The 24,719-nt window shown below is 36.8% G+C and overlaps 1 protein-coding gene across 7 annotated transcripts in view; it reads right to left on the reverse strand.

The window, feature by feature from the left end:
• USH2A (usherin) overlaps positions 1-24,719 on the reverse strand; it is a 370,627-nt gene that overhangs the window by 196,694 nt on the left and 149,214 nt on the right. For all 7 annotated transcript variants that reach the window (XR_015283723.1, XR_015283719.1, XR_015283720.1 and 4 more), the window contains exons 31-32: positions 12,706-12,819; positions 10,213-10,374 (exon numbers count right to left, since the gene is read on the reverse strand). Coding sequence is in view for 3 of the 7 variants with exons in the window: in XM_086878670.1 (XP_086734796.1) it covers positions 10,213-10,374; positions 12,706-12,819 (276 nt within the window). In the remaining 4 variants the exon portion in view is untranslated. The remainder of the gene's footprint in view (positions 1-10,212; positions 10,375-12,705; positions 12,820-24,719) is intronic.

Raw genomic sequence — 24,719 nt, forward strand, 5'->3', positions numbered from 1 at the left:
CCTGAAAGTGCCTGTTGCGACCTCTGTTTTTATGATAGCACATGAAGGCCACAGATTTTCCCAAAAACTAGCTTTTCCCCACAGCATTTCTACCTCCAAAAACTCTGTTACCCAGTGACAAGGTGTAGAAACAAGAATCTATTTCAGTCTAGTTGCTTTACTGTTTTTTGGTTCTCTGGCTGCAGCACTACAATTTTGATTCATGTACCTCCTAAAAAAGCACCACTAGGGACAGGCTCTTTGGTGAAGAAGTTTCCTTGTAATTTCTCCCAGCTATTTTGAACTTAGTCTATTTATCTAACTGGATTTTTCCTTTCTCCTGCAAGCAAATATTTTAAGTTATTTTCTAGCTCTATTTACCATTTGTTTATTTTGCCTTGATCCCTGCCACACTTCTTTTTTATATTTAAGCTGAGATTTGTACCTCTTTTTTATGGTAACATTTTTTATTTATTAATATTTTTACCTATTCAGAGTATCTCACTTTATTTTTAGTTTTACTTAGAAAGCTTTCTCTGCTCTTTTTATCTGCCTGTAAACATTGGAGAAAGACTTCAATTGCACCTGTATTTTGATTCCCAGTACAATTTAACAGCTTAAAAATTGTTATATGACATTGCAATGATGATCTTAAATCCCAAGAGTCATACCTCAAAACATTCAAAACACATTAGTTGAAATGTTTAATCTAACGTATTCTTGAGCTGATGAAAAGGCTAGCATGCCAGCTCATGAGAATATTTAAAAATTCTTGTCAGTTGGATTCAATTTTTGTTCCTTGATCAGAACAAAAATTACTAGCACTATTAAAATAAAGTGATCATAAACAGCTCCAAAATTGAAGTTAATAAGGAATCCAGCTTTCAAAAGGAAGCTATTGACATACTGCATCAGCATCATTATTGATCATTTCTTAAATTTTCAGCATTTCCCCTAGAACAGACTGAAAATGTCACTTGTGCATCCTTTGTGTGAACTCCCCCTGTCTAGCCAACGATCCTGGATAAGTTAGACATGAGGATCCAGAATCTCCTGATAAACCAAATTCTCTGGTCACCTCTGAACAACCTCATGTAGCAGCCATAAACATACCCCAACCTGCAAAAAAATAGAAATCAAGATATGCAGCCTGTAAACATGACTTAAATGCACCTCTGTAATAGAACCATGTCTTTGGACATGGAACCTGGCATGTCCAAAGCAGCCAACACAGAAATAACTGCTTATCATTCACCTTTCTATCAATCTTAAGCCCACAAGTCTAAACCTTACTTAAAGCACACTAATCTGATGTTCTTCTTACATGTTTAGCTTTATGTTCACTTGAATATTTTTTCCCACTAGTTAATTTCCTGGTAACTCATCCCTTTAATGTGTCACTCTATTTATACAATAAAAACCACGGAAATAAAAGAAAGAAAAAGATGAAATCCCCAACAGCTTTCAAAGTCCAACTACAATCTATGTAAAATGCTTCAATCAGAAATAAATCATCATAAAAATATATATTCCATAGAAGACTAGTGAAAAGCATGATGGATTTCAGTTCTGACTAAAAAAGGCTATTAAGCTTTATGTAAACAATTTAAGCAATCTGTGTAGAAGCCTAAGTTAGATTTCTAGCAGTGATAAGAGGAAAGGAAGTATCCTAGAATGCCTCCCATGTTTTTTGGGACAGGATCCATTTGTTTCATATGTTTCTACATAACTTAAGAGGATAGAGGAAAAGATTTTGAAAATACATGAATACTCCAATCATACAAACCACCAAGCATTTTTGAAATCAAATTCACATCCAATTATTTTATGGCCTGATAACACACAGTTTTGTATTGTTCACATACACAACAAGACCTTTTAAAGATGGAAAATACTCAGAAAAGTCTGGACTTACATTAATTGGTGCAGTATTTTAAAAATGGAAGTTCTAAGAAAGTTTCTCAGACTTATTGAAATTATAAGTCTGAAACACATGCAAAAATCAAAGCTTTCTCTTTCCATAAATTTGTCTCCTTACAGCTTTCAGGTTTTTTTCAATAAATAAAATGCTGAAAATACTTCAGTAATGGTAAATGATTCAACATCCTCACGGTCATGGATTTAGTAAAAGCAAGGAAAGGGGAAACCCAGATGGGAATCACCTAGAAGTTCTGCTGTGGTGTCACCTGTCTGTACATTGTTATAATTTATCAATATTCCACTACCGTGAACGAATGTTGGGATATACCAGGGACAGAGAGAAGGATCCATTTCTAGCACTAACCAAAGAAGAACACATGTACTGCTCTGTCAAGTTATCACAGCTGATAAATCAACACAGTTTGTAATGCAGCAGCATGGAATAAAATATCTATTTCATATTAAATATTCATCAACTGTTTAGCAGTTCAGGAGACCAAATGTTCCTAAATTAATAAGGAGAACTATGAGTATCTTTCCCAGGCCATAAGGAAAAGCTCAGAAGTTTCATTATGCAGCTGGCAATATAAAGAAGGCTGCCCCACTCTATCCAAGCCTATTAAGTTATGGCTAAGCGAGGTTTATCCTTATAAATGGATACCTAGAGATTCTAGCGGAAACAGCAGGTTTGGGCTTAGTCCATCTTTGCAAGAGGTATCATATCTTTATTTGAGTCCAGCATTACTTGAAACTAAGCATAAATCATTTACCAAGTATTTCATGATCTTGGCAAAACAAAAAAAAACCTTTTAGAAAAGGGAAGATGCTTTTCTTGTTTTAGAAATATATTATTTATAATTTCAACACAAATCCTTGCACAATTTCTGATGTTTTCTAAGGCACTTAATGAAGCTGTGACTGGATGAAAACTCATTTTAAACAATAAGCTTCTGTGTCCGTTTTATCAGAAAAATTAAAACCTGAACAGAATCCACCATTTTGTTTTACCAGCTGCAGGCAAGCCACAATTACCAGGCATACTGCTGAAAACAAGATCCCACAAAAAGTACTTCAGGCTATGCACAACACAGACAAAAAAGCATATCCTAGTTCTTGCAAATCTTAAAGAGTTTCATTATGTTTAGAAACAAATAGTGGTCACCATGAAACAACAGCTCACATTTGTGACAAACTGTGATACTTGATGTGAAGCTCTCAGTGATGAAAGACCAAATGCAGAGAAACAGATCAGCCCTTTAGAAAAATGCAAGAGCAAAGCAGACAAGATTTGGCCAATTTACCCAAGAGAGGTACACACACACAACTTGATCTGAGAAAGTAACAAAATAAGAATTTGCCAGCTAACTGCAAAGAGGGTATCTTGGAGAAGACCTACAAATCCACATGCCAGTGCAGAACACCTACAAGGCAATTATATGTGGACAACAAGAAGTAAGTTCAGCTGACAGATAAAAAAAAAAAAAAAAAAAAAAAGAGAAGAAGAAAAAAAGAAAAAAGGCTGTAAGGTTGTAAATTTATATTTTACAAATTAAACTCAATGAACCCTTGATTTAAATGTGTCCTTCTCAGTAGGCACTGTCTTCTGAAGAAACTTCAGCATCTTTAAATTTGCTTACCAGTCTAGATATTGAAGGAGAAAATACAGAACAAAAAGCTTACATATGTCTAATTCTGAGAAATATTTGAAGTAATATCATAGGATAAAATAATGTGGAAGTTTTACATTTTTTAGGGGCTTTATTTCTTATCATGGAATTTAGACAAGCCACGAAATCAGTGTTTTTCTTCTCATTGTATAGAAAACAGAGCCCATAGGCAAAATAATTCTTATGTGCCAGAATGGAAAGGATAGAAAAAATACTCTCCATGTTCTACAGCTATTAGCTCTGGAGAAGCTATTTTGCTCCAGTTCACTTCAGTACATATGGAAGATTGGAAGGTCCCAATCACTCTCATTTTATAATTTGTGCTGCATTTTAATTATTAGAAAGTGGTGCTCAAGTAACCTGAGAGCTCAGCAATTCCAGCAGGGTTAGCGTGAGTTCTCTCTTGGCTTGCTGTGTTACCCAAATCTGATCAAAGGACAAGGACTCCAGAAGCTTGTCCAGCTGTGGTTTTATAATGACACCATTAGGTTTTGCTCTATAATCAAGGTCCCTAAAAGTCTGTGTAGCTTCAGGCTTAATATCTGCGACAAGGTTAACTGAAATCTGCAGCAAGGATAACTACTTTAGCAGATTGTATCAGCAGGAAATATTTAAACACTATTTAAAAGGATTTTAAATAAGCAGATTTTATTTAACACTGCACTAATGCACTGCAATAGAAAATGATACAACAGAGCTGCTACAAATAAACATAATGCTTTTACCCTTCCCTTGCCCCCCTCCCCTCTAAATTCCCCAGATGTGTATTATTAAGTCCAATGAGTGCACCAGATCTTTCTGTCTGAATTTGAAATACCGGAATGCCAGGCTCAGACAGCCCATTTGCCCTTTGGTTTTGTGCCTGCTGAATCTGCATTCTGGGTCTGTGGAATTAATTACGATAGCACCGGTCACCGGCAATGTCAGTGTTGCCACTTCAGGTGTATCAAATGTGCCTTCTTACAGGCCTAGAGCTTTTAGAGGAAGGCAGCTTCTCCTGTAAGGCTGGTGCACCCTGCCCTCTAGTGCCAGGTGCACCTCTAGATGTTCACTTAAATGCATGCCCGGGCCAGGATAGAGCCTGGAGCAGTAGGCACTCTTCATAAGCCATCCTGTATGACTTACCAGCTGGGTATGTTGCTAAAACAAATGTAAGATGTCGGCCTGGCACTGTTGCACAGTAGTGCAAGACCCTAAAATAAGGGTGAGACACTTGGCCACATTTCAGATAACCAATTCTAACTGCAAAAAAATGAAGATTTTACTACTCACCATGGTGTTAAAGAAATCTTTGTTTCACAAAAAAGTGAGGAATTGTGACATTCAGGGTTGTAGTATCTATAAATTTTGCACTAAAAATGTGTTTGATAGCAAACAACTCTTTCCAAAACCTGTAGTGAAAGAATCAACTGAGCACATTTGGTATTTGTAAGTATTTCACTGCCACCTGGAAGATGAGGAATAAACTCATACCAGGGAACTTCAGACTTTTTCTACTGATGGTACTTTAAGGCAAAAGCTGCCTGTCATCTTTGAGCAGGACCTAAACAACAGAACACAAATCCTTAGAGTTGGAAATTACTGTTCTTAAACATGGCTCCAGCTGAAATCTATGAAAAGTAACCACAAGAACAACCTCTTCGAAGTAAGATAAGGATTTTCTTCTGAGTGGTTCAGCCTCTCACAGTGATACATCTTACAGCAATTATATTCTACATACAATTCTGTGGATTTTCTTGCTCAAATTTTTTCACTTGGCAATCAGTGCAATACTGATATTATGACAGATTCTGCTTTTATTATCATGAGCTCTCATTTAAAACAAGAGGGGTATAAAAGACCAAAAACTTTGCCATTTTTTCTGAAAAATGTAGTCATTGCGTGTGCATGGTGTGTAATGTAACCACTACTGGTTTAGAGCAACATAAAGAATACAGGTACTAATTTGGGATTCTCCCATTTTTTAAGTTCAGATATGTTAAGCCCTGATTGAACAGATGTCAAACATCTGTCTCTTCCTCGCAATAAAACAAGTATCCCATTCTAACCTGGTTTTGTGGGATCAGCCTTTCCACACTCAGGTCAAGTATCAATTTGAATAAGCTAAAGCTTAGCTCATGCTCTTGGAAAAAAAAAAAGTGAAGACAGCTCTTTCTCACCTTTTCCAAGGCTCTCCTTAATATTTTGCCCACAAACCTAGTACAAAGTACTCTGTCACTTTTTTTTATAAACTCTTGGATGTGCAATTCAGGATAACTCTGTACTCGTTTAACTCATTGAGGGTCTGCCCTTGTAACATAGGTGACACGATTTCTTTCCTGAAAAACTGGAAACACTTCTTTCAGCTTGGCAGAGAAAAATAAGTTTCATACAGCTGAGTCTTAATAAGAATATCTTCCTTTTAAAGATTCATGATGAGAACCATTAGATTCTCCTAGGAAAATTATATGAACACAATTTGTTAACATTGTCAAGTGCCTAGTGCTGCAGAAAATGCAGACATACATCCTCAATGCCAAGCTCAGAGCTAAGATAGATTCATACTTTTTTGTCTTGTTTTGTTTTCTAATGTATCCACAAAGTAACCTCCCTTTGTAAACATGTTAGACAATGAACACCATGTCTCAGTCCATCAAATGCTCAGCTTTTAAGAATCCAGGAATATTTTGCTCTAACCTTTTTTCTTAAGTTTCTTCTCATCAATAAGGTTTCCCACAAAAAAAAAAACTGGACACTTGGGTCACATCTGATCATCTCTGCTTATGCTATAACATTCTGCATTTATTAGACCACCCTTCTGCTGGTGGTATTGGCACCACCAGCTCAGGCCACTGCAGTCTACTTCTTTTCCGGGAAAAACCCACCCTGTCGCCCCTTTCATCTAAGGTAGAAAATTTCTGAGACTAATTTAAACAAAAGGTAAGATAAGAAGGGGTACCTTGCATAAATTTAAAAATACCTTTAAAGTAATTAAATTAAGAATTGTCTATGTTCCAAAGTAGAAATTTCAGTTTTGTCTGTGAGTGTTTGGGTGAGAAGAATATTTTCCTCTTCCCAGGGAAAACCAGTTCATATTTTCCTAAAATAAAAAGCCTTTTAAAGACCAATATGTTAAGAGCTCTGAAGATAACTGTACCAGCTTCTCCAGCTCCTCAGAGCTTCTAGTCATCTACAGAACAGTAAGGTCTGAAGGTCTGGAGAGCAGAACCCTATTGCAACTATTCTCCTGAGCTGCAGATGATGGTCCTGGTTACGGGAGCTTCTGCACTCACATACAGAGCAACTGAAAACATAAATACAGAGGCATGTATTCACACAGCCTAAGTTCCACCAGGGATCTGCAACTATTTCCTCTGGCCCCATCCCTTGGAGAGAGATTAGGCTTTCACTGGAATACAGGATGTGAAATGTAACCCAGACTACGTGAGGAACTAGAACATACACCACATAAAGCAAATGTATAAAGGTGGGAGGCAGAAAAATCACAGGCAGTTAATACAGGTGTTGTGGTAGAGGAGCTGGCTTCATTTCAGTGGTTTATTACTCACAACACAGAAACCAAATTTGTCAATATGGGGGAAATATTTAAAGGCACTAATGGATGATGGATGCCTAATGGGTCTCCTTTTTCAATGTGGTAAAGTGTACATTTTCCATATGTGCTTTTAAAGGGTTTCCTTTTTAATTACAGCTCAACCCCTAGAGGAAACAAACACTTGAATTTCCATGAAAATCAATGAGTATTTCAATCCCTCAACAACTGTCAAGATCAGAAATTAAGCTAACAATATATTTGCCATTAGTGTTGAGAAAACATATCCCTCCTTAAGTCATGGATTGATTAGCCTAAACTGATTGCAATTTCCATGATCTGAAATGAAAGTCAGTGAAGTACTAATTTTTAAACAGAATTTATGTCTTCTTAAAAAGAAAGGTTTAGAAAACCATCACATTTCAATAGATACAGCACTTCAAAAACACAGAAAGAATCTTTTTGGTATAGACTACTGGCCAGGAACTAAGTCATATAGATCTTAAATTAGGAAAATAATTTTGATGATTAAATAGGAAGCAAATGTCGGAGACAATGAACTTTGTCTCTCTATTTAGGGTCAATGGTATATTATGTTGTGGCAATAAGTCACCAACATCACTAGCATAAATGCTGAAAACAAAAGGATAATTATACAGAAAAAATCAGGATGTGTAACATAATACTCCAAAACCAAAAGTTCCAACTTTTCACCATAAAACTGTAGCCCTTTGAGAAATAAAAAAGAAGATCATGTTATACCTCTTTTAAATCTAATCTAAAAAGTGGAAAATCTTGGGCTCTGAAAGGAAGAAAATCAGGTCAAAATGAAGACATATGCAGATCTAAGCAATATATTGAATAAACCAAATTCACAAGGACTGGAATTTCTAGTGACCCAAATCCCATCCTGCTGGCTCAGATTGCCAGTTCTCCCTCAGGCAGAGGGAGAAACAGGCAGCTACATAAAATGGATCCAAAGTGAACAGACTGATCTCCACACCACATAGGAAAGAGTGGGTCTTGTGGTGTACAGCTTATGGTAACATGATCTGATCCACCAGCCTTCTCTTTTGAATAAGTTAGGCTTTTCTTATTTCTTTAGATTCATATCTGCCCAAAATTTGAGATCAGAGTAATGCAATTTTCAATAGGACCAAAAATATAAAAATTTCTAGTAAACTATAAATAAATAATTTCTACATAAAAGCAACAGGAGCTTCCCTAGGAAACTTATGAAGCAGATGAAATTTCACCTGAATCTATTCTGACTTATCACTCAAGATTTAAGGGTAGAAGCTATATACTTTTCTATATTTTCAAAGAAGAATTAAAAAAGTTATTTGACCATAATTTATATCAAAAAGCATTCATTTTGGCTATAATTCAGACTGCAAGCAGACATGAATCTAAACCAAGCAACCAATATTATGGTGAACATTTCCTCAAATGTTTTACATCACTTGCCCATTTATAACCAGGTTGCAGATGAACATTTTGGTAAAATGAAGGACCTATGACGAAATTTCAGTAATAATTTTAGTAAGATTGGAAGCACAACTGTTTGCACTTCAAAAATTTTAAGAACAGTGCTATGATATGGCAATGAGAGATTAATGGAAATCTTGCAAAAAAAGAGATAAATGGCACTGCAAGACTACCAGAAAACTGGAGAGATGGGGGAGAAATTAATTGAACCTATACTTTTGATAAATATTTATTTTTTGCAGAAGAAAAATGCACACTAGTTTGAGCTGTCATTATGCTAACCTATATCCTATTTTTCATATTATTAGTAATACATAATGTGGTAGTTTATATTCAAAAATAAAACCAGAATGTATATACCTCATGTATTTATCCAGAAATACACTAAGGTTACTATGGTTACGAAAAATCCATTACCTTTGAATACAGAATGAAAAAGTTTGACTTAAAGTGTGCACTATTTATTATAGCGATCATCAACAGCCTTCAGGAGGTTCTCTAACTGGATTCATTTTTCAGTGTCAAAACTGACCCACCACACCAGTACCTTATGGCCTGTGCAAGGCAAAGAAATTTGAACTATATGAATTTTTAAATATGTTTTATACTGACCCAAGATGCAGAAATGGCTTTGAATTTTAAGGCCTTACATTAAAAAGAAAGTAGGGTCTTCATACCCTTTTCCCTCTGAGTTGTCCAATATGAAATGCTTTATTTTCACTTGTACTTAGGAAGATATACAAATTCCAATGGGTCCCAAATAGTGCTTATGCTGTGGCATTATACTTCTAGCTCCATGTTTTCTTTTTGGGTTTTTTTGGTTGTTTGGGGGCAGGTTTAGTTTGTTGGGTTTTTTTGTTTGTGGGGGTTTTGTGTTTGTTTGTTTGGCTGTTTTTTTGTGGATTTGTTTTTTTGGGGTTATTTCTTATTTTGTTGCTGTTGTTGTTTGCATAATATCTGAACAAATAATTTGTTAAATTGTTAAATTTGTTAAATTGTTGCAATTAAAATTTGTTAAATTGTTAAAAATTGTTATAATTCATTAAATTACACCAATTACATTAAAATAGAAAGTCAGATTACCATGCTTCACTGTATTGCCCAATAATGGTCACTTAATTTCCATGTACTAGTTTAATAGTACTGATAAAATTTGGCTATTGGCACATGGCACAACTATTATCAGAAGGAAACAGATTATTAGTTTATCCTTCTAATAAATGAATTAAACAGAGGTTATTCAGGTAAAAAATATGGTATCTCTCTAATCAAGAATATTGAAGGAAGGCAGTACATAATTTCCTGTACATAAGAAACTGTACATAATTTCTTCAACAGTTTGCAGTTTAGTTGCTCTGAGAGCTGGATGGTATGAGATCAAAGTGCTATAAAATCAGATCCTGTGAAAGAGGCACAAGATTTAGCTATACCATCATGATGGTGCTAATTTCTATGAGACCCAAAAAAGAGTAAGGTACTTTAAAATGTTAAACCCATCAGGGTTTAAAGTGCATCCAGCCAATTTTAGAATTATTTTTCTTTCCTCTGAAATAAGGAGAGAATCATGCAATTGCTCATTGCAACCATGAGATACCCATCTGACATGCTAGCTAGCAGAGAACTCACCTTTTACAACATACTTAGTTCCATTTCCAGAGTAAATTGGTATCCCGTTCATATATAAAGTATATTGCGTAATAATACCATTTGGTGTTTTGGGTGGACTCCAATTCATCAGCAGGAACGTGGGAAAGGATATTGCAGTGGGAGATTGCACATCTTCAGGGGCTGGTGAAAAAGTGTATAAAGTTATACTATATTGTCTTTTCACAAATAATAAAAAATTTCAATGAGAAGCTACTACCGGAATGATTTTTGGTAAAGCTGAAATTTCAGAAAATATTTTATACCTGCAACATACCAGAATTTTGAGAAGTCTCCTATATTATATAAGGATTCCTAGCCAAACAGGAACTTCTATGAAAGACAGCGATACACTATTTGCTTTTAGGAGAATAATTATGCTTCTATAATTTTATCTTCCCAGCTTGGTAACACTGATCGAGGTGAGAGGCACAGGATTTTAGTGCAGTCCTTTTTTAATACAAATTTTTTTCTCCTCTGTCATGGTTTTTACTCCTAACTACAAAGTGATCATCCTAATCAACAATGCAGGTGATGTGCTCTTAGGTACTACCCCTTAATTCAAACTTTTCATAACTCAATACACTTAGTAGTGTTTGTTTAATATAGATTTCATGTATATAATATACTGGAAGTTGGCAATGGATGATAATTTAAGAGTTGAGCTCTTTCACTGTTCCAATGAGTTATACATTAGTAGCACAAGGAATCCCAGTGAATATTGCAGGAGGAGCAGAGCTGAGGCCTTAGTCTGGGAGAAATATCTTGTCATTTACAAGCTCTGTGCTAGAAATTTAAAACAATAACTAGCAGTGCCTGGCAATGTGAAAACAATATAAAGTAATGAATGTTTCAATAGGGAAACAGGGATAGCTGGAGGGTGTGATATGGTGTCTGTCTTCTGTATCACCAATATATTGTTACTAAGAGCATGCAAAAAGAACATCCAAAAATAGAAATTCCACACATTGACTTTTTGTTCAGTTCTTTTGAGGGATAAAACACATCTTCCCCATGGCTTTATTCAATCTCTAGGGGGAAAAAAATACCTACTCTTGCCTAAACCATTCCGTTATGACAGGTAGGGATTTCTGCTTTATTCACTGAGGTGAGAAAACAGGACATAAACAATTTATCTTTAATTATTATGTCACTGCAGAAATAAATAGACAAATATTGAAATAATTCTGTTTCATGTTTATATCACAGGGTCCATTAACTATTTGGCTGTCAGAGGCTGCACCCTGTCATGGAGAATGCCACCGGACAATCTTAGCCAGTTTATAATGAACATCCAAGAGGCAATAACTGGATTTGATTTGATTGGTGCTTCTGGCAGTTACAGCCACACCAAAATCATGTTCTAGCAATGTTAGACTGCACTGTTCAGCACTGTCCTCACTAAGACAACACCTTTCACAACAACCTGCTTTGGCAGCAGTTAAACACTTCAGCATCCTTTTAATTATATGGCTGTAATTCACATGACTTCATGCCAAAATTTTATTTTCTTTATTGGTACTGCATTATATCCTAGTTTACATAAGAAGACAAAACAAAGAACTGTGGGAGGGAGGGAATTTTGAAAACTACTTTGCATCATGGAAGATTAACTACCACCCAATGAATACATGTCAAAGTCTTCATTATTCTACTGGTGTAGATTTTGAGTAACTGATTATTTTAACTGGATTAATATGGTTTTAGGATGACAGAACCGGGAGATGTGAACTTTATGTTTAATTGAGAATGAAGTTAGATATGTCACTGATATTTTTGGGGCATTTGCTCAAGTAATTGATGTACATTACATATCAGCCTAGACTCTAAAATCAGAACTCAATACATTTTTTCTTTCTTTGTGCCCTAGTTCTTAATGTAAGCATAGGAAGCATTAATTTATACTCACAGCCTTTAAGTTTGAGCACAACAACATGCAAAAGTGTTTAGGAAAAGAAAAGGGAAAATCTGAACAGCAATTAATAAATAACTCAATTGGCATTTGGCAGTTTCATCACACTGAAATAATTGTTGCCTATTGCTGGTGTTTAGTGGTTAAAAGAAACCATGGAAATCAACCATTTGATTCTCAATTTCATACTGTGCCATACAATCAATTCTTTTTAGTCAGACTGTCTCTAGATTTACTTCTGAGCCATAGTAAAATGAGGAAGCTTTCATTAATCTTTCAGATGCTTCATATTAATGACAAGGCTCTTGCATGAACAATGTAACAGCAATTAAAAAGCCCATTAATCTGCATTACAGCTATTAAAGATGCATGTCATTAAAGGGTATGGAGTTTGATTCATTTTCGCACCCCCCAAAAAATGGAGCAATTATGGTCTGGCAATGCACTTTGTCATCAAATTAGGTTGGGGTTTTCCAGCAAATGGCTTTGCAGCGTTTAGCTCTTCTCCTGTTTTATTATTCATGACTGAAATGTGGAAGTCAAGACCTTTGAAATTACTTTACCTTCTTGTGGAGTGGAGATGTTCAATGCATGCAAGCTCTCAGTACAGCCAGCCAAAGTGCAAGCAGTTAGGGTTACAGCATAGTTTGTGAAGGGACGCAAATCCCTCAATATGCCTGCAACACAAGAGAGCAAGGTGTTACACTTGTACAGTGTACAGACACACACAGAGGGAAAATAAACTTTTCTGTTATGGGCTCCCACTGTTACAGGTAGAAAAGAAAAAAAAATATTTAAGGTTTTGTTCCTATTAGCCATGACTTCAAATTTTACAAAATAATTCAAGAGCAAATGATATTTTATTCCATTTTTAGTACTAAAGTACCTGTGTTTCTTTAGTTATGCTCACTGAAACAGATACTACTTCAAAACAGAGGGGTATATTTTAATGTGACAATGAAGAAGGTTTTTTTCCTTAATCCCTGTCTCAAAGTTTTTTTCAGTTCCTTATTTTGTTTTTCCACAGAAATTTCATTTTCTCCCATAGTAAGTTTTTTTTAATGCACTCTCTCCAGTGATGTCCCTATTCATCCATAAACTGAAATCTCTTTTTTTATGAAACATCCCAATTGTCTTCCATTCAGGAGCATCATAAAGACCATATATTTGCTATCTAACTAACATAATTCAGGTAACACAGTACCCAAAGGTTAACAAAGAGAAAAGATCTGGGGCCTTATTCTATTTTAGATCCTGCTTATGTTAGTGAAGTTACTAAATTCTCACATATCAATCAGCTCCTTGTTATAACAAATAATAATCACTGCTTACCACTTCAGGAAGTTCTGCAACATTTTCAACTACCATAAACAGAAGGATTACATGGGGAAAAATTTAGTTTAGAGTCATTCTTAGAAACATTGGCAGTTCCCATTTCAAAGTCCAACAACAAAGTAATATAAAATCTAAAACCAGAAGTAATTAAAAGAAGGCAAATCCATGCCAAGTTTTATTTCAAACCATATTTTCACCTCAACTGTCACAGCTCTAGCAAAATCAATGTAGTGTTTCATTAAAAAAATAATATTAATAGCAAATTATTTTATTTCAAAATTGTCCAACACTGGGGTTTTGCAAATCAGCTTAAAAAACAACAGATTGTCAAAGAACTGTAATTACTGGCCAATTGTCCCACAGTACAAGAAGTCTGAAAATCCCCTCATCATTACATTTACACAAACAGGTAGACAAAATTAGCTCTTATTATTGCTCTTCGTTGGCTTACTACACTAACAGAATGCAACATAACTGTGTTTCATTAAAAAAAAAAATTCCCTACGTAAACCCTTTATAATCACAAAAAGGGCATGGAGAATTTGATGCTGGAAATTTGCAGCTACAGCACAATTATATTATCTTCTGAGCTGAAACCATCAGTCTGTAAAAGTTTATATTGTGTTTAGTAATAGGTGTGTTCACATGGAAAATATGAGATTAACTTTCACTGAATTAGTAACATTTATGCTTTTTCTTGCAATCAATTAAAAACTTCAAATGTTGGCACAGCAATCATTTTTCTATTTGAATTCTCTGGGGTGCGCTTCTACTCATACAAATGGAGAAATGTTCAGAAGTAATCACTTCTGCTTCAGAGTAGTGTTAAAATAAAACCAGTTGATCAGCATCTACTTGCTCTGGTTATAGTTTTGTTTTTGCAGATCGCCAGTTAACAGTGGGGAGCTGTACTGGCATCCAATCTAAGTGTGACGGGAGAGAAAAAGAATGCTGTGTCCGTCACCACCAAAGAAACATCCCTGTAATCTTCCTGTGATGGAAGGAGAATATTTTTAAGAGCCATCAACAAGGCAGAAAATAGGAAATAATTTTTCATGAAATGGTTTGGGTTGAATGGGACCATAATAAAGATCATTCCAACCACCCTGCCACAGGCAGGGACACTTTCCGCTAGACCAGGTTGCTCAGAGCCATTCAGCCTGCCCTTGAACACTTCCAGGGATGGGGCATCCACAGCTCTGGGAAACTTGTTCCAGTGCCTCATCATGCCCACAGTAAAAAATTTCTTCCCAATATCTAAACTAAACCTAAACTCTTTCAGATTAAAGACATCACCCCTTGTCCTTCCAATACATTCCCTTGCAAGAAGTTCTTTTCAGCTTTCTTGTATGGTACACCTTTAGGCATTACTGTGCCTGTAAAGTATTGAAAGCTACACTAAATTCTGCATCACAAAAATTCCATTAGTCAAAACACCATCTTTTTCATATGAGACAGTATTTCCACTTATTTCCAGATCATAGTGTGTTAAACTCAGGAAACTATAAAAGGTGCTTTGGGAATTATCTCCACAAATAAACACAAGCAGAAACCAAATCCTCCAACTGTGACATTTGCAAGTTCCTGGCCAAGAGGAGCATGGCATTGTATGTACACCTTCCCTCTATTCACTCTGTGCTGCTTTAGGAAGCAATTTAGTTTGATTTGTACATTTAGCACTTGTAGCATTTGTTTCTTATGAAGCAGTGAATTAATGCCCCTTGCATTTCCTCCTGGAAGACAGCCTGTAGAGTTACCAATGGCTTCAGGCACTGAGAGCTGCAGAGTATCAGACATACCAAAAAGATGCTAGGACGTGCAGAAGGTTTGAATTGGGTTGCAGGAAGTAGGAAGGTTTTACATGAAGCACCTGTAGCACAACAGACTTCCCATTACTTAGGTTTGTGAAAGGCTGAGAGAATTTTCATGGGGAAAAAAAAAGCAAACAAAGAAACCCTTTTCCTGCAGGAGGTTTTTTAAAAAAATTAATTCAGCAAAGGCAGCAACTTAAAAAAAAATAATTTCATTTCCTAATTAATGTTTTTCCTTCACATGTACTCTTGCCCTATTTTTTTTTAAACAAAGAAACAGATGTGCATAGGTAGGCAATAGAAAGTGCACAGATTTTATTTACATTCTTCAGCAAACTACTTTTTTCTCAGCTGCCATGCTATCTGTTTGGCCAGCATCCACTCTAATCTGTTCTCCTTCATTATGTTAATCTGTGGGCGGAAAGATTTCTGTCATCTTCAAATCGCTTGTACAGCAATGGTAAACACCTTGGCCTGCCTGTAATTGGACAGGTGTCTGCATTGGTGTCACCCAGCTTTTAATTCAATTAAAGAACTGGCTGCTCTGCTCTCATTACCCACTCATTTCGTCTGCACTTTCAGTCAGTCAGTGAAATTTACACTCAGCACCTGACTACACTGAAATACAAAGTCAGCAGTCCCACAGCAAAGATCATCACTGATACATGTGAATTAATTTAAAGAACAGCAAAATAATTTTTGCAGTAAAAAATAGCCTATGATCCAATGAAGTTGGCTGACAGCTTTAAAAAAACTTTCCCTGACTCCTCAATTTTCACACTCTCACACTGGCATCTCTTGTCTATACCCAGTAATTGCTGATCTGATAAAAGTCCATCAGGCTTTCCAAGATGGGGTGCTAACAAAGCAAAATTTGGCCACACTTGTATGTATTCTATTAATCCTAACAGGAAAGAGGTGGACGAATTGTCACTTTGATCGTGAGACAGGATTAGGGACATCATCAGTATTTAAGAAGAGGGTCAGCCTCACACATTTGGGATATGGGCCCCACACATTCAGCCTGCCACTACAGAGCAGCTGACTCCACCTGGACTCAAAATTAACATCACAGACTACATTCAAAGCCTTAAAATCCACATGGGGAAGTGGAGGTGCTAAATCATTTTAACACACCACTCCTATCTGCCCAAAGAACCTTTGGAAATAAATTAAAGTTCTAACACAGACATTTTGACACAGTGACCCCATGAAACTGAATAATGTCATTTGTTAAATATGAATGTAAAGTTAACAGTCTAAAAGAGTGATCTGGAATCACACCTAGAACATTAAGCCTACTTTATATGCAAAACTAGTATTTAATTCTCTATACTTTTATTTAAATGGTCTTTAATTATTTGCAATATTGAAAGTCAAGGTTTAGAGTTGTGCAAGAGTGGAAATGCTAGGTTCATTCTAGCAGCGAAGGGATAACAACATGGATAGGGGCAATAGCAAAGGGGTCAACAACAAATTTATGGTAAAATGGGTGTGTGAACTAGTAAGTTAGTTGCATATTTATGTCCACTCCATTCAACATTCTAATGCATACAGTATATGAGAAGATTACATATTCAGCTGTTTTCCCTTCACTTCTCCATAAGGCAGGCATTTCTTTTGTTCAGTACCTTTCAAGTAGTTCTTCTAGTTTCAAGTTCAAAGGGAGTTCTCATACTTTTTGACAATACAGCCAGATTCCATAGTATTCTGGCAGATTTTCAGTGGGGAACTAGTACTTCTCATCAAAAAAAAAAGAAAAAAAAAAAAAAGAAAAAAGTTTACCACTACAGTGGTAAAGTAAGTGGTAAGCAAGTATGTGGGCTAATATTCTGTTCATAAAAGCTGAGTGCATTTTTTTGCCAAAGGGACTTTTCGTTGCTGGATTTCTTTATTGTTTCCTCCCTAACATGCAGTTTCATGAGGAGCTATTTTGAAATACCTACTGCAATTGAAACAACACTTGACCTTTAAGATTTACCTTAATTCTTGTCTAAGCTTTAAATACAAAAATTACCAAATCTCTCCTCCCCAAACTCAGACTATTTAGCTAACTTGAATGCCTGAGGTCATACAGCATCTGTCCAACATAGTCACTCGTGTGTCGAGATGCATCATTGCCACAGTACACTTAATCACAGTCCACTGACCAGAAAAGGAAGTCCTCAACTGACTTTGTTTTTGACAGATTGTAGCAAAAACTGTTTAAGTACATGTGTCTTCCACATATGCATTTCTGAACCGAAAGCCTGCGCACATCAGTCTGTCACATACATCTGCATTTTAAAAGCATCTGATAACTGAGTATGATATGAGTTATAAAATGAAGAACTACTCAGCACGAGGGCACCTATTCCAGCTCTTTGGCTTATAAGAACAAACTAAAGTTTTAATTTAGTTATTGCATTTAGGTGGCTTGAAAGGCCCTTTTCTCCCAACAGAAATACTTCATAATAAACCATGCACCAGCTCCTCTGGCTCTGAAGATGCAATTCAGTTTGCAGTGGTTCAATGAAACCTGTTACATTCCCCATAGCACAGGGAACTCTCCAGCTGCTTCAGTTTGCAGAACACCTTAACTGAACAGTGCGATTTTGCACCAAGAGATTAATTAACCACAGAGGGTATTGGTTTTGCATTATCTATCTCTGTGTTATCCTTGATCACTCCAAATCACTTCACCATTGCTTATTTTCTGCAGTATGATCACCTTTAAAAGTTTGTAGAGGGACAAAAAAACACTGTTTACTTTTATATAGATTTTTAATATGTCTATAAAAATATAATAATTCTTTCTAGACTGAAAAGCATTATGAAATCAACTTCTTTTTATTAATAAAAGTATTGTTACCTATCTAAGAGTTGATGTAATTTTGATAAAATGCTCAGGTTTATTTAATCACACAATTTATATTTTGTATGGATAAATTTATACAACAGCACTGGACTGTAAACAAGATTCATTTAGGTTTAAACTCAATCAAGTCTGAATCTTAATACTGTAGAATATTAATATAATTTATGTTTTAAAATTCATATATTGAAAAATATGCCACTAGTCTGCTAAAGCCAGCTAAATGAAAGGAGAAGGGAACTTACATTCTGCCACTCTGCCTCAGAGTGAATAGGAGCTCAAGCATCACCTGACAACTCTCACAAACCTAATGGGTATAGACAGGTCTATCAGCTGCCCCTTGCTGCAGTAGCTGTCCCAGCCAAACATTCTTATCTACATATCAAGTTTTACAACTTTAGAAATTTGTCTCAGCTTGGAGCAGGGATTTGGGAGTCCTCCTAGTGCTCTGGCCTTACGTACATTTATCTTAGTTGGTTTGCAATAGTCCTTTTCTATAAATAAAAAAAAATAAATAATAAACTCATTAACTGTAGTATAGGAATATTTTGAGTGTAAAATATTTGTGCAAACCAAGACTTTTCAAGTCATTTCAAGTGCATGAGCATTTTTCCCAAGCAATTCACCAACAGCTTCAAGCAGCAAACTCCCCATTGGTGGTAAACTGCTCATTTCATCCCACACAGATGAAATAAGCCTGGGAGAAACAGCATGTTCTAATATCCATCTCAGACAATGATCCCCCATAAGAGGTAGCAGTCAGGGTGCAGAGGCCAGTCCCAAAGCCACAGGCTGCTTAGGCAGGGGACTGGCAGAGCTCTCCCTGAGGGAGACCATCTCTCAGCTGACAGCATTTGCCAGAGCATGAGTATTTGCCAGGCTGGCAGCGCTGTGGCCTTACTGTCCAGCCCTGGCTGATCTGTCACTGGCAGGTGGCCCTGTCTCCTCTTCTGAGAGACTCTCCAGCTAGAGCTTTCAAAACCACAGCACAGCTCAGACACTTTGATAACCACATTAAATCATTAAATTAACTTCTCCTGAGATATTCATCTGCTGAGCATAAAAGACTAAAAGGTGAAAAGTAATTACAAACACGTGTCACAGGAAGGAGGGAATGGCAGGTGTCGACCACAATTTTCTCATTACCACGTGTGCAGCCACAACATCAGCCCTCAGCTATTGCAACAATAGGTGGGATGAACTGCAAAATCATATAAATATGAAAGAGAAATCTTTAAGAGGAATAAATACCAATTTTGTGTGAATTCATTCACAGTACATTTTATTTCATTATTATCTGTAGGTATAATTATAGTCCATTGTTTAGAGGCTAGTCCATTGTCGCCCTGAAAACTCAGCTTCTGAGCTTGCTGACATGGTTTTCTAAAGACTTTCCCAGGAGAGTAACCATAAACATAGATATGTGTGCATTCTTTCTGTTACATGTCTTGTGATGGGCATCTCTCATGGCCAGTGCAGTGGGAAAGTGTTATCCTGACCATCCAATCCCTGGCCGTGGTCAGAAACCTATAAATCCTGGGAAGAAAAATAAACTCTCTCTTCTTTTCACCACACCTCAACCTGTGTCCGTGTGATCTATTCATCTTCAGCAGCAACAGTCCACCTCTTGAATTCTACAGTGAGACATCTGAATTATAAAATGGGGATGTTGCATGTGCTTGTCAAGAGAAGCATCAGAGGATTGTGATCAGTGGCACAAAACACAGAGGCAAGAGAGCTGGGATGTATCCCAAGGTTCAAGGTTGTTCAACGCCTTTATCAATGACTTTGGTGATGGGGGAAGAGTGCACACTCAGCAAGTCTGTGGATGATATAAAAAAGGCCACTAAGATGGCAAAAAGACTGGAGAGCATCTCTTCTGAGAGACAGTGAGAGAGCTGGGACTGATCACCTCAGGAAAGACAAGGCTCAGCGTGATCTATCAAAATTTATAAATACCTTACGGGAGAGAACAAAGCAGCAGCCAGACTGTTCTAAGTAGTGCCCAGTGACAGGACAAGAGTCAATGGACACAAACTGGAATACATGAATCACAGTATCAGAAAATATCCTGAGTTGGAAGGGACCCACAAGAATTATGGGTCATGACAATCTCAGAGGTCTATTCCAACCTAAATATTCTGTGATCAGTGAGTCCAACTCCTCCTTCTGGACAGGACAACCCCAAGAATAACACCATGTGTCTGAGAGCCCAAGCGCTTCTGGCAGGTTTGGTGTTGTGAACACTTCACTGGGGAGAAAATTAAATTCCAACTGAACACAGGAAATCGCTTTTTACTGTGAGGGTGACCAAACATGGAACAGGCTTCTCATAGAGAAGTATCTCCATTTATGGAGGCATTTAAAACTCAACCAGACATGGTTCTAGGAAACATGATCCAGTCAACCTTGCTTGAGCTGGGGGAATGGACTAGATAATCCTTCCAACCCAAGTGACCCTGTGATATTCTGGATTCCAAAGGAAAGTAGAAGCAAAAGCTGATCACAAACCACACTGAAACAGTGTGTTCTAAAGCTGCTTCCATTTTTTAAACACTGATTCTAACTTATACTCCAAATTTTGATGTCAGCATGTGGAATGTACCAGAATGCAGAAGAAAACAATCCAGTCTTTAGGAAAAAAATTCTTTCATGCAGTGACTCTGTAATTCCTTTATTACTCTGTGAGTGTGACTAGCTGCATCCAAAGTGCATCAATGTCATTACATGCTTCTCTGAAAGCAAGATGTGCAAGCATGGTACTTTTTGAATTCCAGAAATTTACACTCTAACTTTATACTCTCATCCTAGAATACAGACACTGAACACTATGATGAAATATATCACCTTATCCAATAAACTCCTGGTTAAACAGTCAGAACCTCATTTTAAGGATTTAAACCTGATGAATATTCCTTTCTTGGATGAAAATGAAAAAACAGTTTGACATTTTGGAAGATTACAAGGGTCAGATTTTGAAGGATTTTGCTTTCTGAGGAGTCAGAAATAGGACTTTGAGACTGTGGGATTATGGTCATTTTAAGACCTACTTTCCTTTTAATATTTAGCTCAGCTTTTCTTCTTCTTAACAAGGGTACAAGAGGTTCTTCTGAATGTGACACAGACAGTACAGCCTTCTGAGAAATGGGTAATGCTCTTAACTTTTTGTTACTGTGCTCCAGTTATGATTCAGGACCCTACTGTAATTGTTCAAAAGAATTTACAGTGTAAGTATAAAACAAAACACAACATACAGGCCTAAAAAGCTGCAAGGAAAAAAATAAGACAGAGGGTTGTCAGTGCCCTCAAATACATTCCAAGCAGCAGATTAAGCAGTGCCTTGGCTTGACAGAGAATGAAAATTTGAAGGAGGGCATGGAAAAATACCATAGTTTCTTCATCAATGATCCCGCAGAGAGCTGTGCTGCCTTTCTGCTCTTGTATTAGGAAGCCTGGCTGTTTGGGTTACTGCAGCATTTTCTCACAGAATGCAACAAAAGAATTTCTACAGAAATGTCCCTGAAATTAGGAAGAAAAGCAAATATTTTTGTTCACAGCAAACTTAAAAGAAACGTAAGCAAAGACAGCATCTTCTGTGGTGTTCTGTGTTTATGTTAACTTTGATTAACCAGGGAAGATAATTCATACACCTTCTCCTGGGAGTCTCGTATCTGTGGGTAACTAGTTCTCAATATCCACTGACTTGCTCACTTGTGCAGGCTTCACTGAAACCAATAGACTAAAGTAAAATGACTTCAGATTGGTGATTTAATTTACACTTGTCTCAGCTCTGACCTCACCATGAGGACATGAATTGTATATTTCATACAATGCCAAAGCTGGAAAATACATAACTAAACTATTGGGCAGCAGATATAAATAACAAGAGGAAGCACATTTTACACACACAAAACTGAACTGGAACAATTACTCCCACAGCAGTTACAGAAAAAGAAAGAATAAATGTATTAAAAAATAAAGACAATTCTATCACAGACCATTAAGCAGGATGGTTCAGAAGCAGCCTTCAGCTGAGGAATTCCAAAACCAACCAACTGAATTTGCACTAACAGGAAGACTCATTCTATGCTTTCAGCACATTTCTTACATTTTCTTCTGAGCATCTATAGAATCACAGACTATTCTGATTTGGAAGAGACCCACAAGACTCATGGAGTCCAACTCTTATATAAATGGTCTGTACAGGGATTGATCCCACAACATTGGTGTTATTAGCACCATGCTCTAACAACTGAGATCATTTCAGGGTCATAATCTGACACAATCATATAGATCAACATCTGAATACAGACATTCTTACATTCTTTGTGTCATATGATTGGAGAGTGTGCTGCTGTGGCAAACAAAGCCAACAGGATGCTGGATTGCATCAACAAGGACATCTCCAGCAGAGATAAAGAAGTCATTATTCCACTCACTGCTTGTCAGGCCACACCTGTGTTCAGTTTTGGTCCCAGCTGTGCAAAAAAGATGTGGACAGACTGGAGAGAGTCCAGAAAAGGATGACAAAGATGATCAGAGTGTTGGGTAGCCTGCCAAATAAGGCAAGACTAAGAATTGGTTTGTTCAGCCCTGAGAAAAAAAGGATCAGTAGAGACCTTATCATCATATTCCAGTATTTAAAGGGTGGCTACAAGGAAGGTGGAGAACCCATTTTTACAATGAGTCACATGGAAAAGACCAGGCGTAATGAGTACAAGTTATGCTTGAGGAGACTACAATTGGACACTAGACAAAAAAAATTCACAATGAGCACAATCAGCGACTGAAATAATGTTCCCAAGAAGTGGTGGATTCCCCAGATCTTTACACTTAAAGATTCAGCTGGAAAGGGCACTGGGCCATCTTGTCTAGACTGTACTTTTGCCAAAAAACATTGGATCAGACGATCCTTGAGCTCCCTTCCAACATGGTATTCTATGATATCATAATTTTATTTTGCATTTGACAGCTCTCTACAACTCCCTGATGGGAGGTTGTTGTGAGGTGGGGGAAGGTCTCTTCTTCTGTGCCTACAGTGAGAGGACAAGAGAAAATGGCCTCAAACTGAGACAGGGGAGATTTAGATTAGATATTAGAAAAAGGTTTCACTGTTTCGGTGGACAGACATTGAAATGGGCTGCCCAGGGAACTGGTAGAATCACCAGCTTTGGAGGTGTTCAAGAGACATCTGAATCTGGTGATAGGTGATGTGGTTTAATGGTTTAGTGGATACAGAGGTGGTGTTGGGTCGATGATGGGCCTTGATAGGTCTCTTTCAACCTTGATGATTCTATGATTCTACCTGCTGTAACAGGCTAAAGAACCAGGATTCATTCACTGTCTCCATTTAATGCTTCTTCTACCTCCTGTAAGCTGCAGGCTGAAGGATAACCTCTTGCCTGTCCAGCCTGGTGCAAACATTTTCATGAACCTGACAGACAATCCTGGCACAATGCCAAACAAGTTATACAACATTTTGGTTCTATCAGCTGTGAGTAAGCTACCTAATCCATATGTCTCAGTCTTTAATTTCTACCAGTATAATCATAATACACCAATAATAAACCAGCATAAAGAATGTCGAAAACAAGGTCATTAAAGAAATCACAGTAAGGACAAAAAGCCCATGCCATTCTGGTAAGTTCACTACTGACAAATAGTTAAGATAGTTCAAATTGGAGAAAATAAAATATGTGCAATTTTTCCCTTGAAAATGTAACATAGGTTTTGGCAGAGAAACACAAACCATACATACTTATGTAAAAACTATTACCTGGGCTTCAGGAAATAACACACTGCCTGAGGGCTAACACACTTTCCCAGACTCTTGTACTGCCCCAACCAAAGCACCAGCTTAGAGCATTGAGTCATTACCACTTTCTGAATTGTTACAAATTATAGTATTGATGTCTGAAATCATAAAAATGAATCTATTGTTCTGCCACTTGTCAGTAATATGCTTCCTTCCCAGAGAACTTTTTCATAGAGCGCAGTTCTTTCATAGAGAGCAGAAAGCCATATCCACACTATCCTGGCAGGAAGAAATGTCCCAAAATGTTCTCTATAACATTCTCACCCCATAAACCCAAAGCCATGAATTTCTTAATTCCATAATAACCTACCTCCACATACCAGTGGCATCAACCACAGCATCTGATTAACCCAAATGTATGCTAGTTTCCACTGGAATCAGATAGGTTTATATGATCAAAATTAGGCAGCTATATCAAGGGCTTTCATACATCAGGTCAAACAGTATCATATAGGACCCACAGAATAATTTAGATGAACTGGATGGAATAATAGGGAATGGCTTAAAAAAAATCACATATACTAAGCAAATAAAAGCAAACAAAAAAAGGATTTCTCCCCAGATCATAAATAGTTTTGGAATTGCTTTTTAGTATTTGTGCTGTATCTTAATTTCTATTGTTCTTTGAAATCAGTACATCACTATGAGGATGCTGACACAAATAATAACCCTCCCAAATGTTTTATACGCTGTGTATACACAAAACCAGACAAATAGTACTTTATAGGTGAACAAAAGGAGGGATAAGCATCCTGTGTTATT

Source organism: Cyanistes caeruleus, chromosome 2, assembly GCF_971803275.1.
Source record: "Cyanistes caeruleus chromosome 2, bCyaCae1.hap1.1, whole genome shotgun sequence".
NCBI classification, from domain to species: Eukaryota; Metazoa; Chordata; class Aves; order Passeriformes; family Paridae; genus Cyanistes; species Cyanistes caeruleus.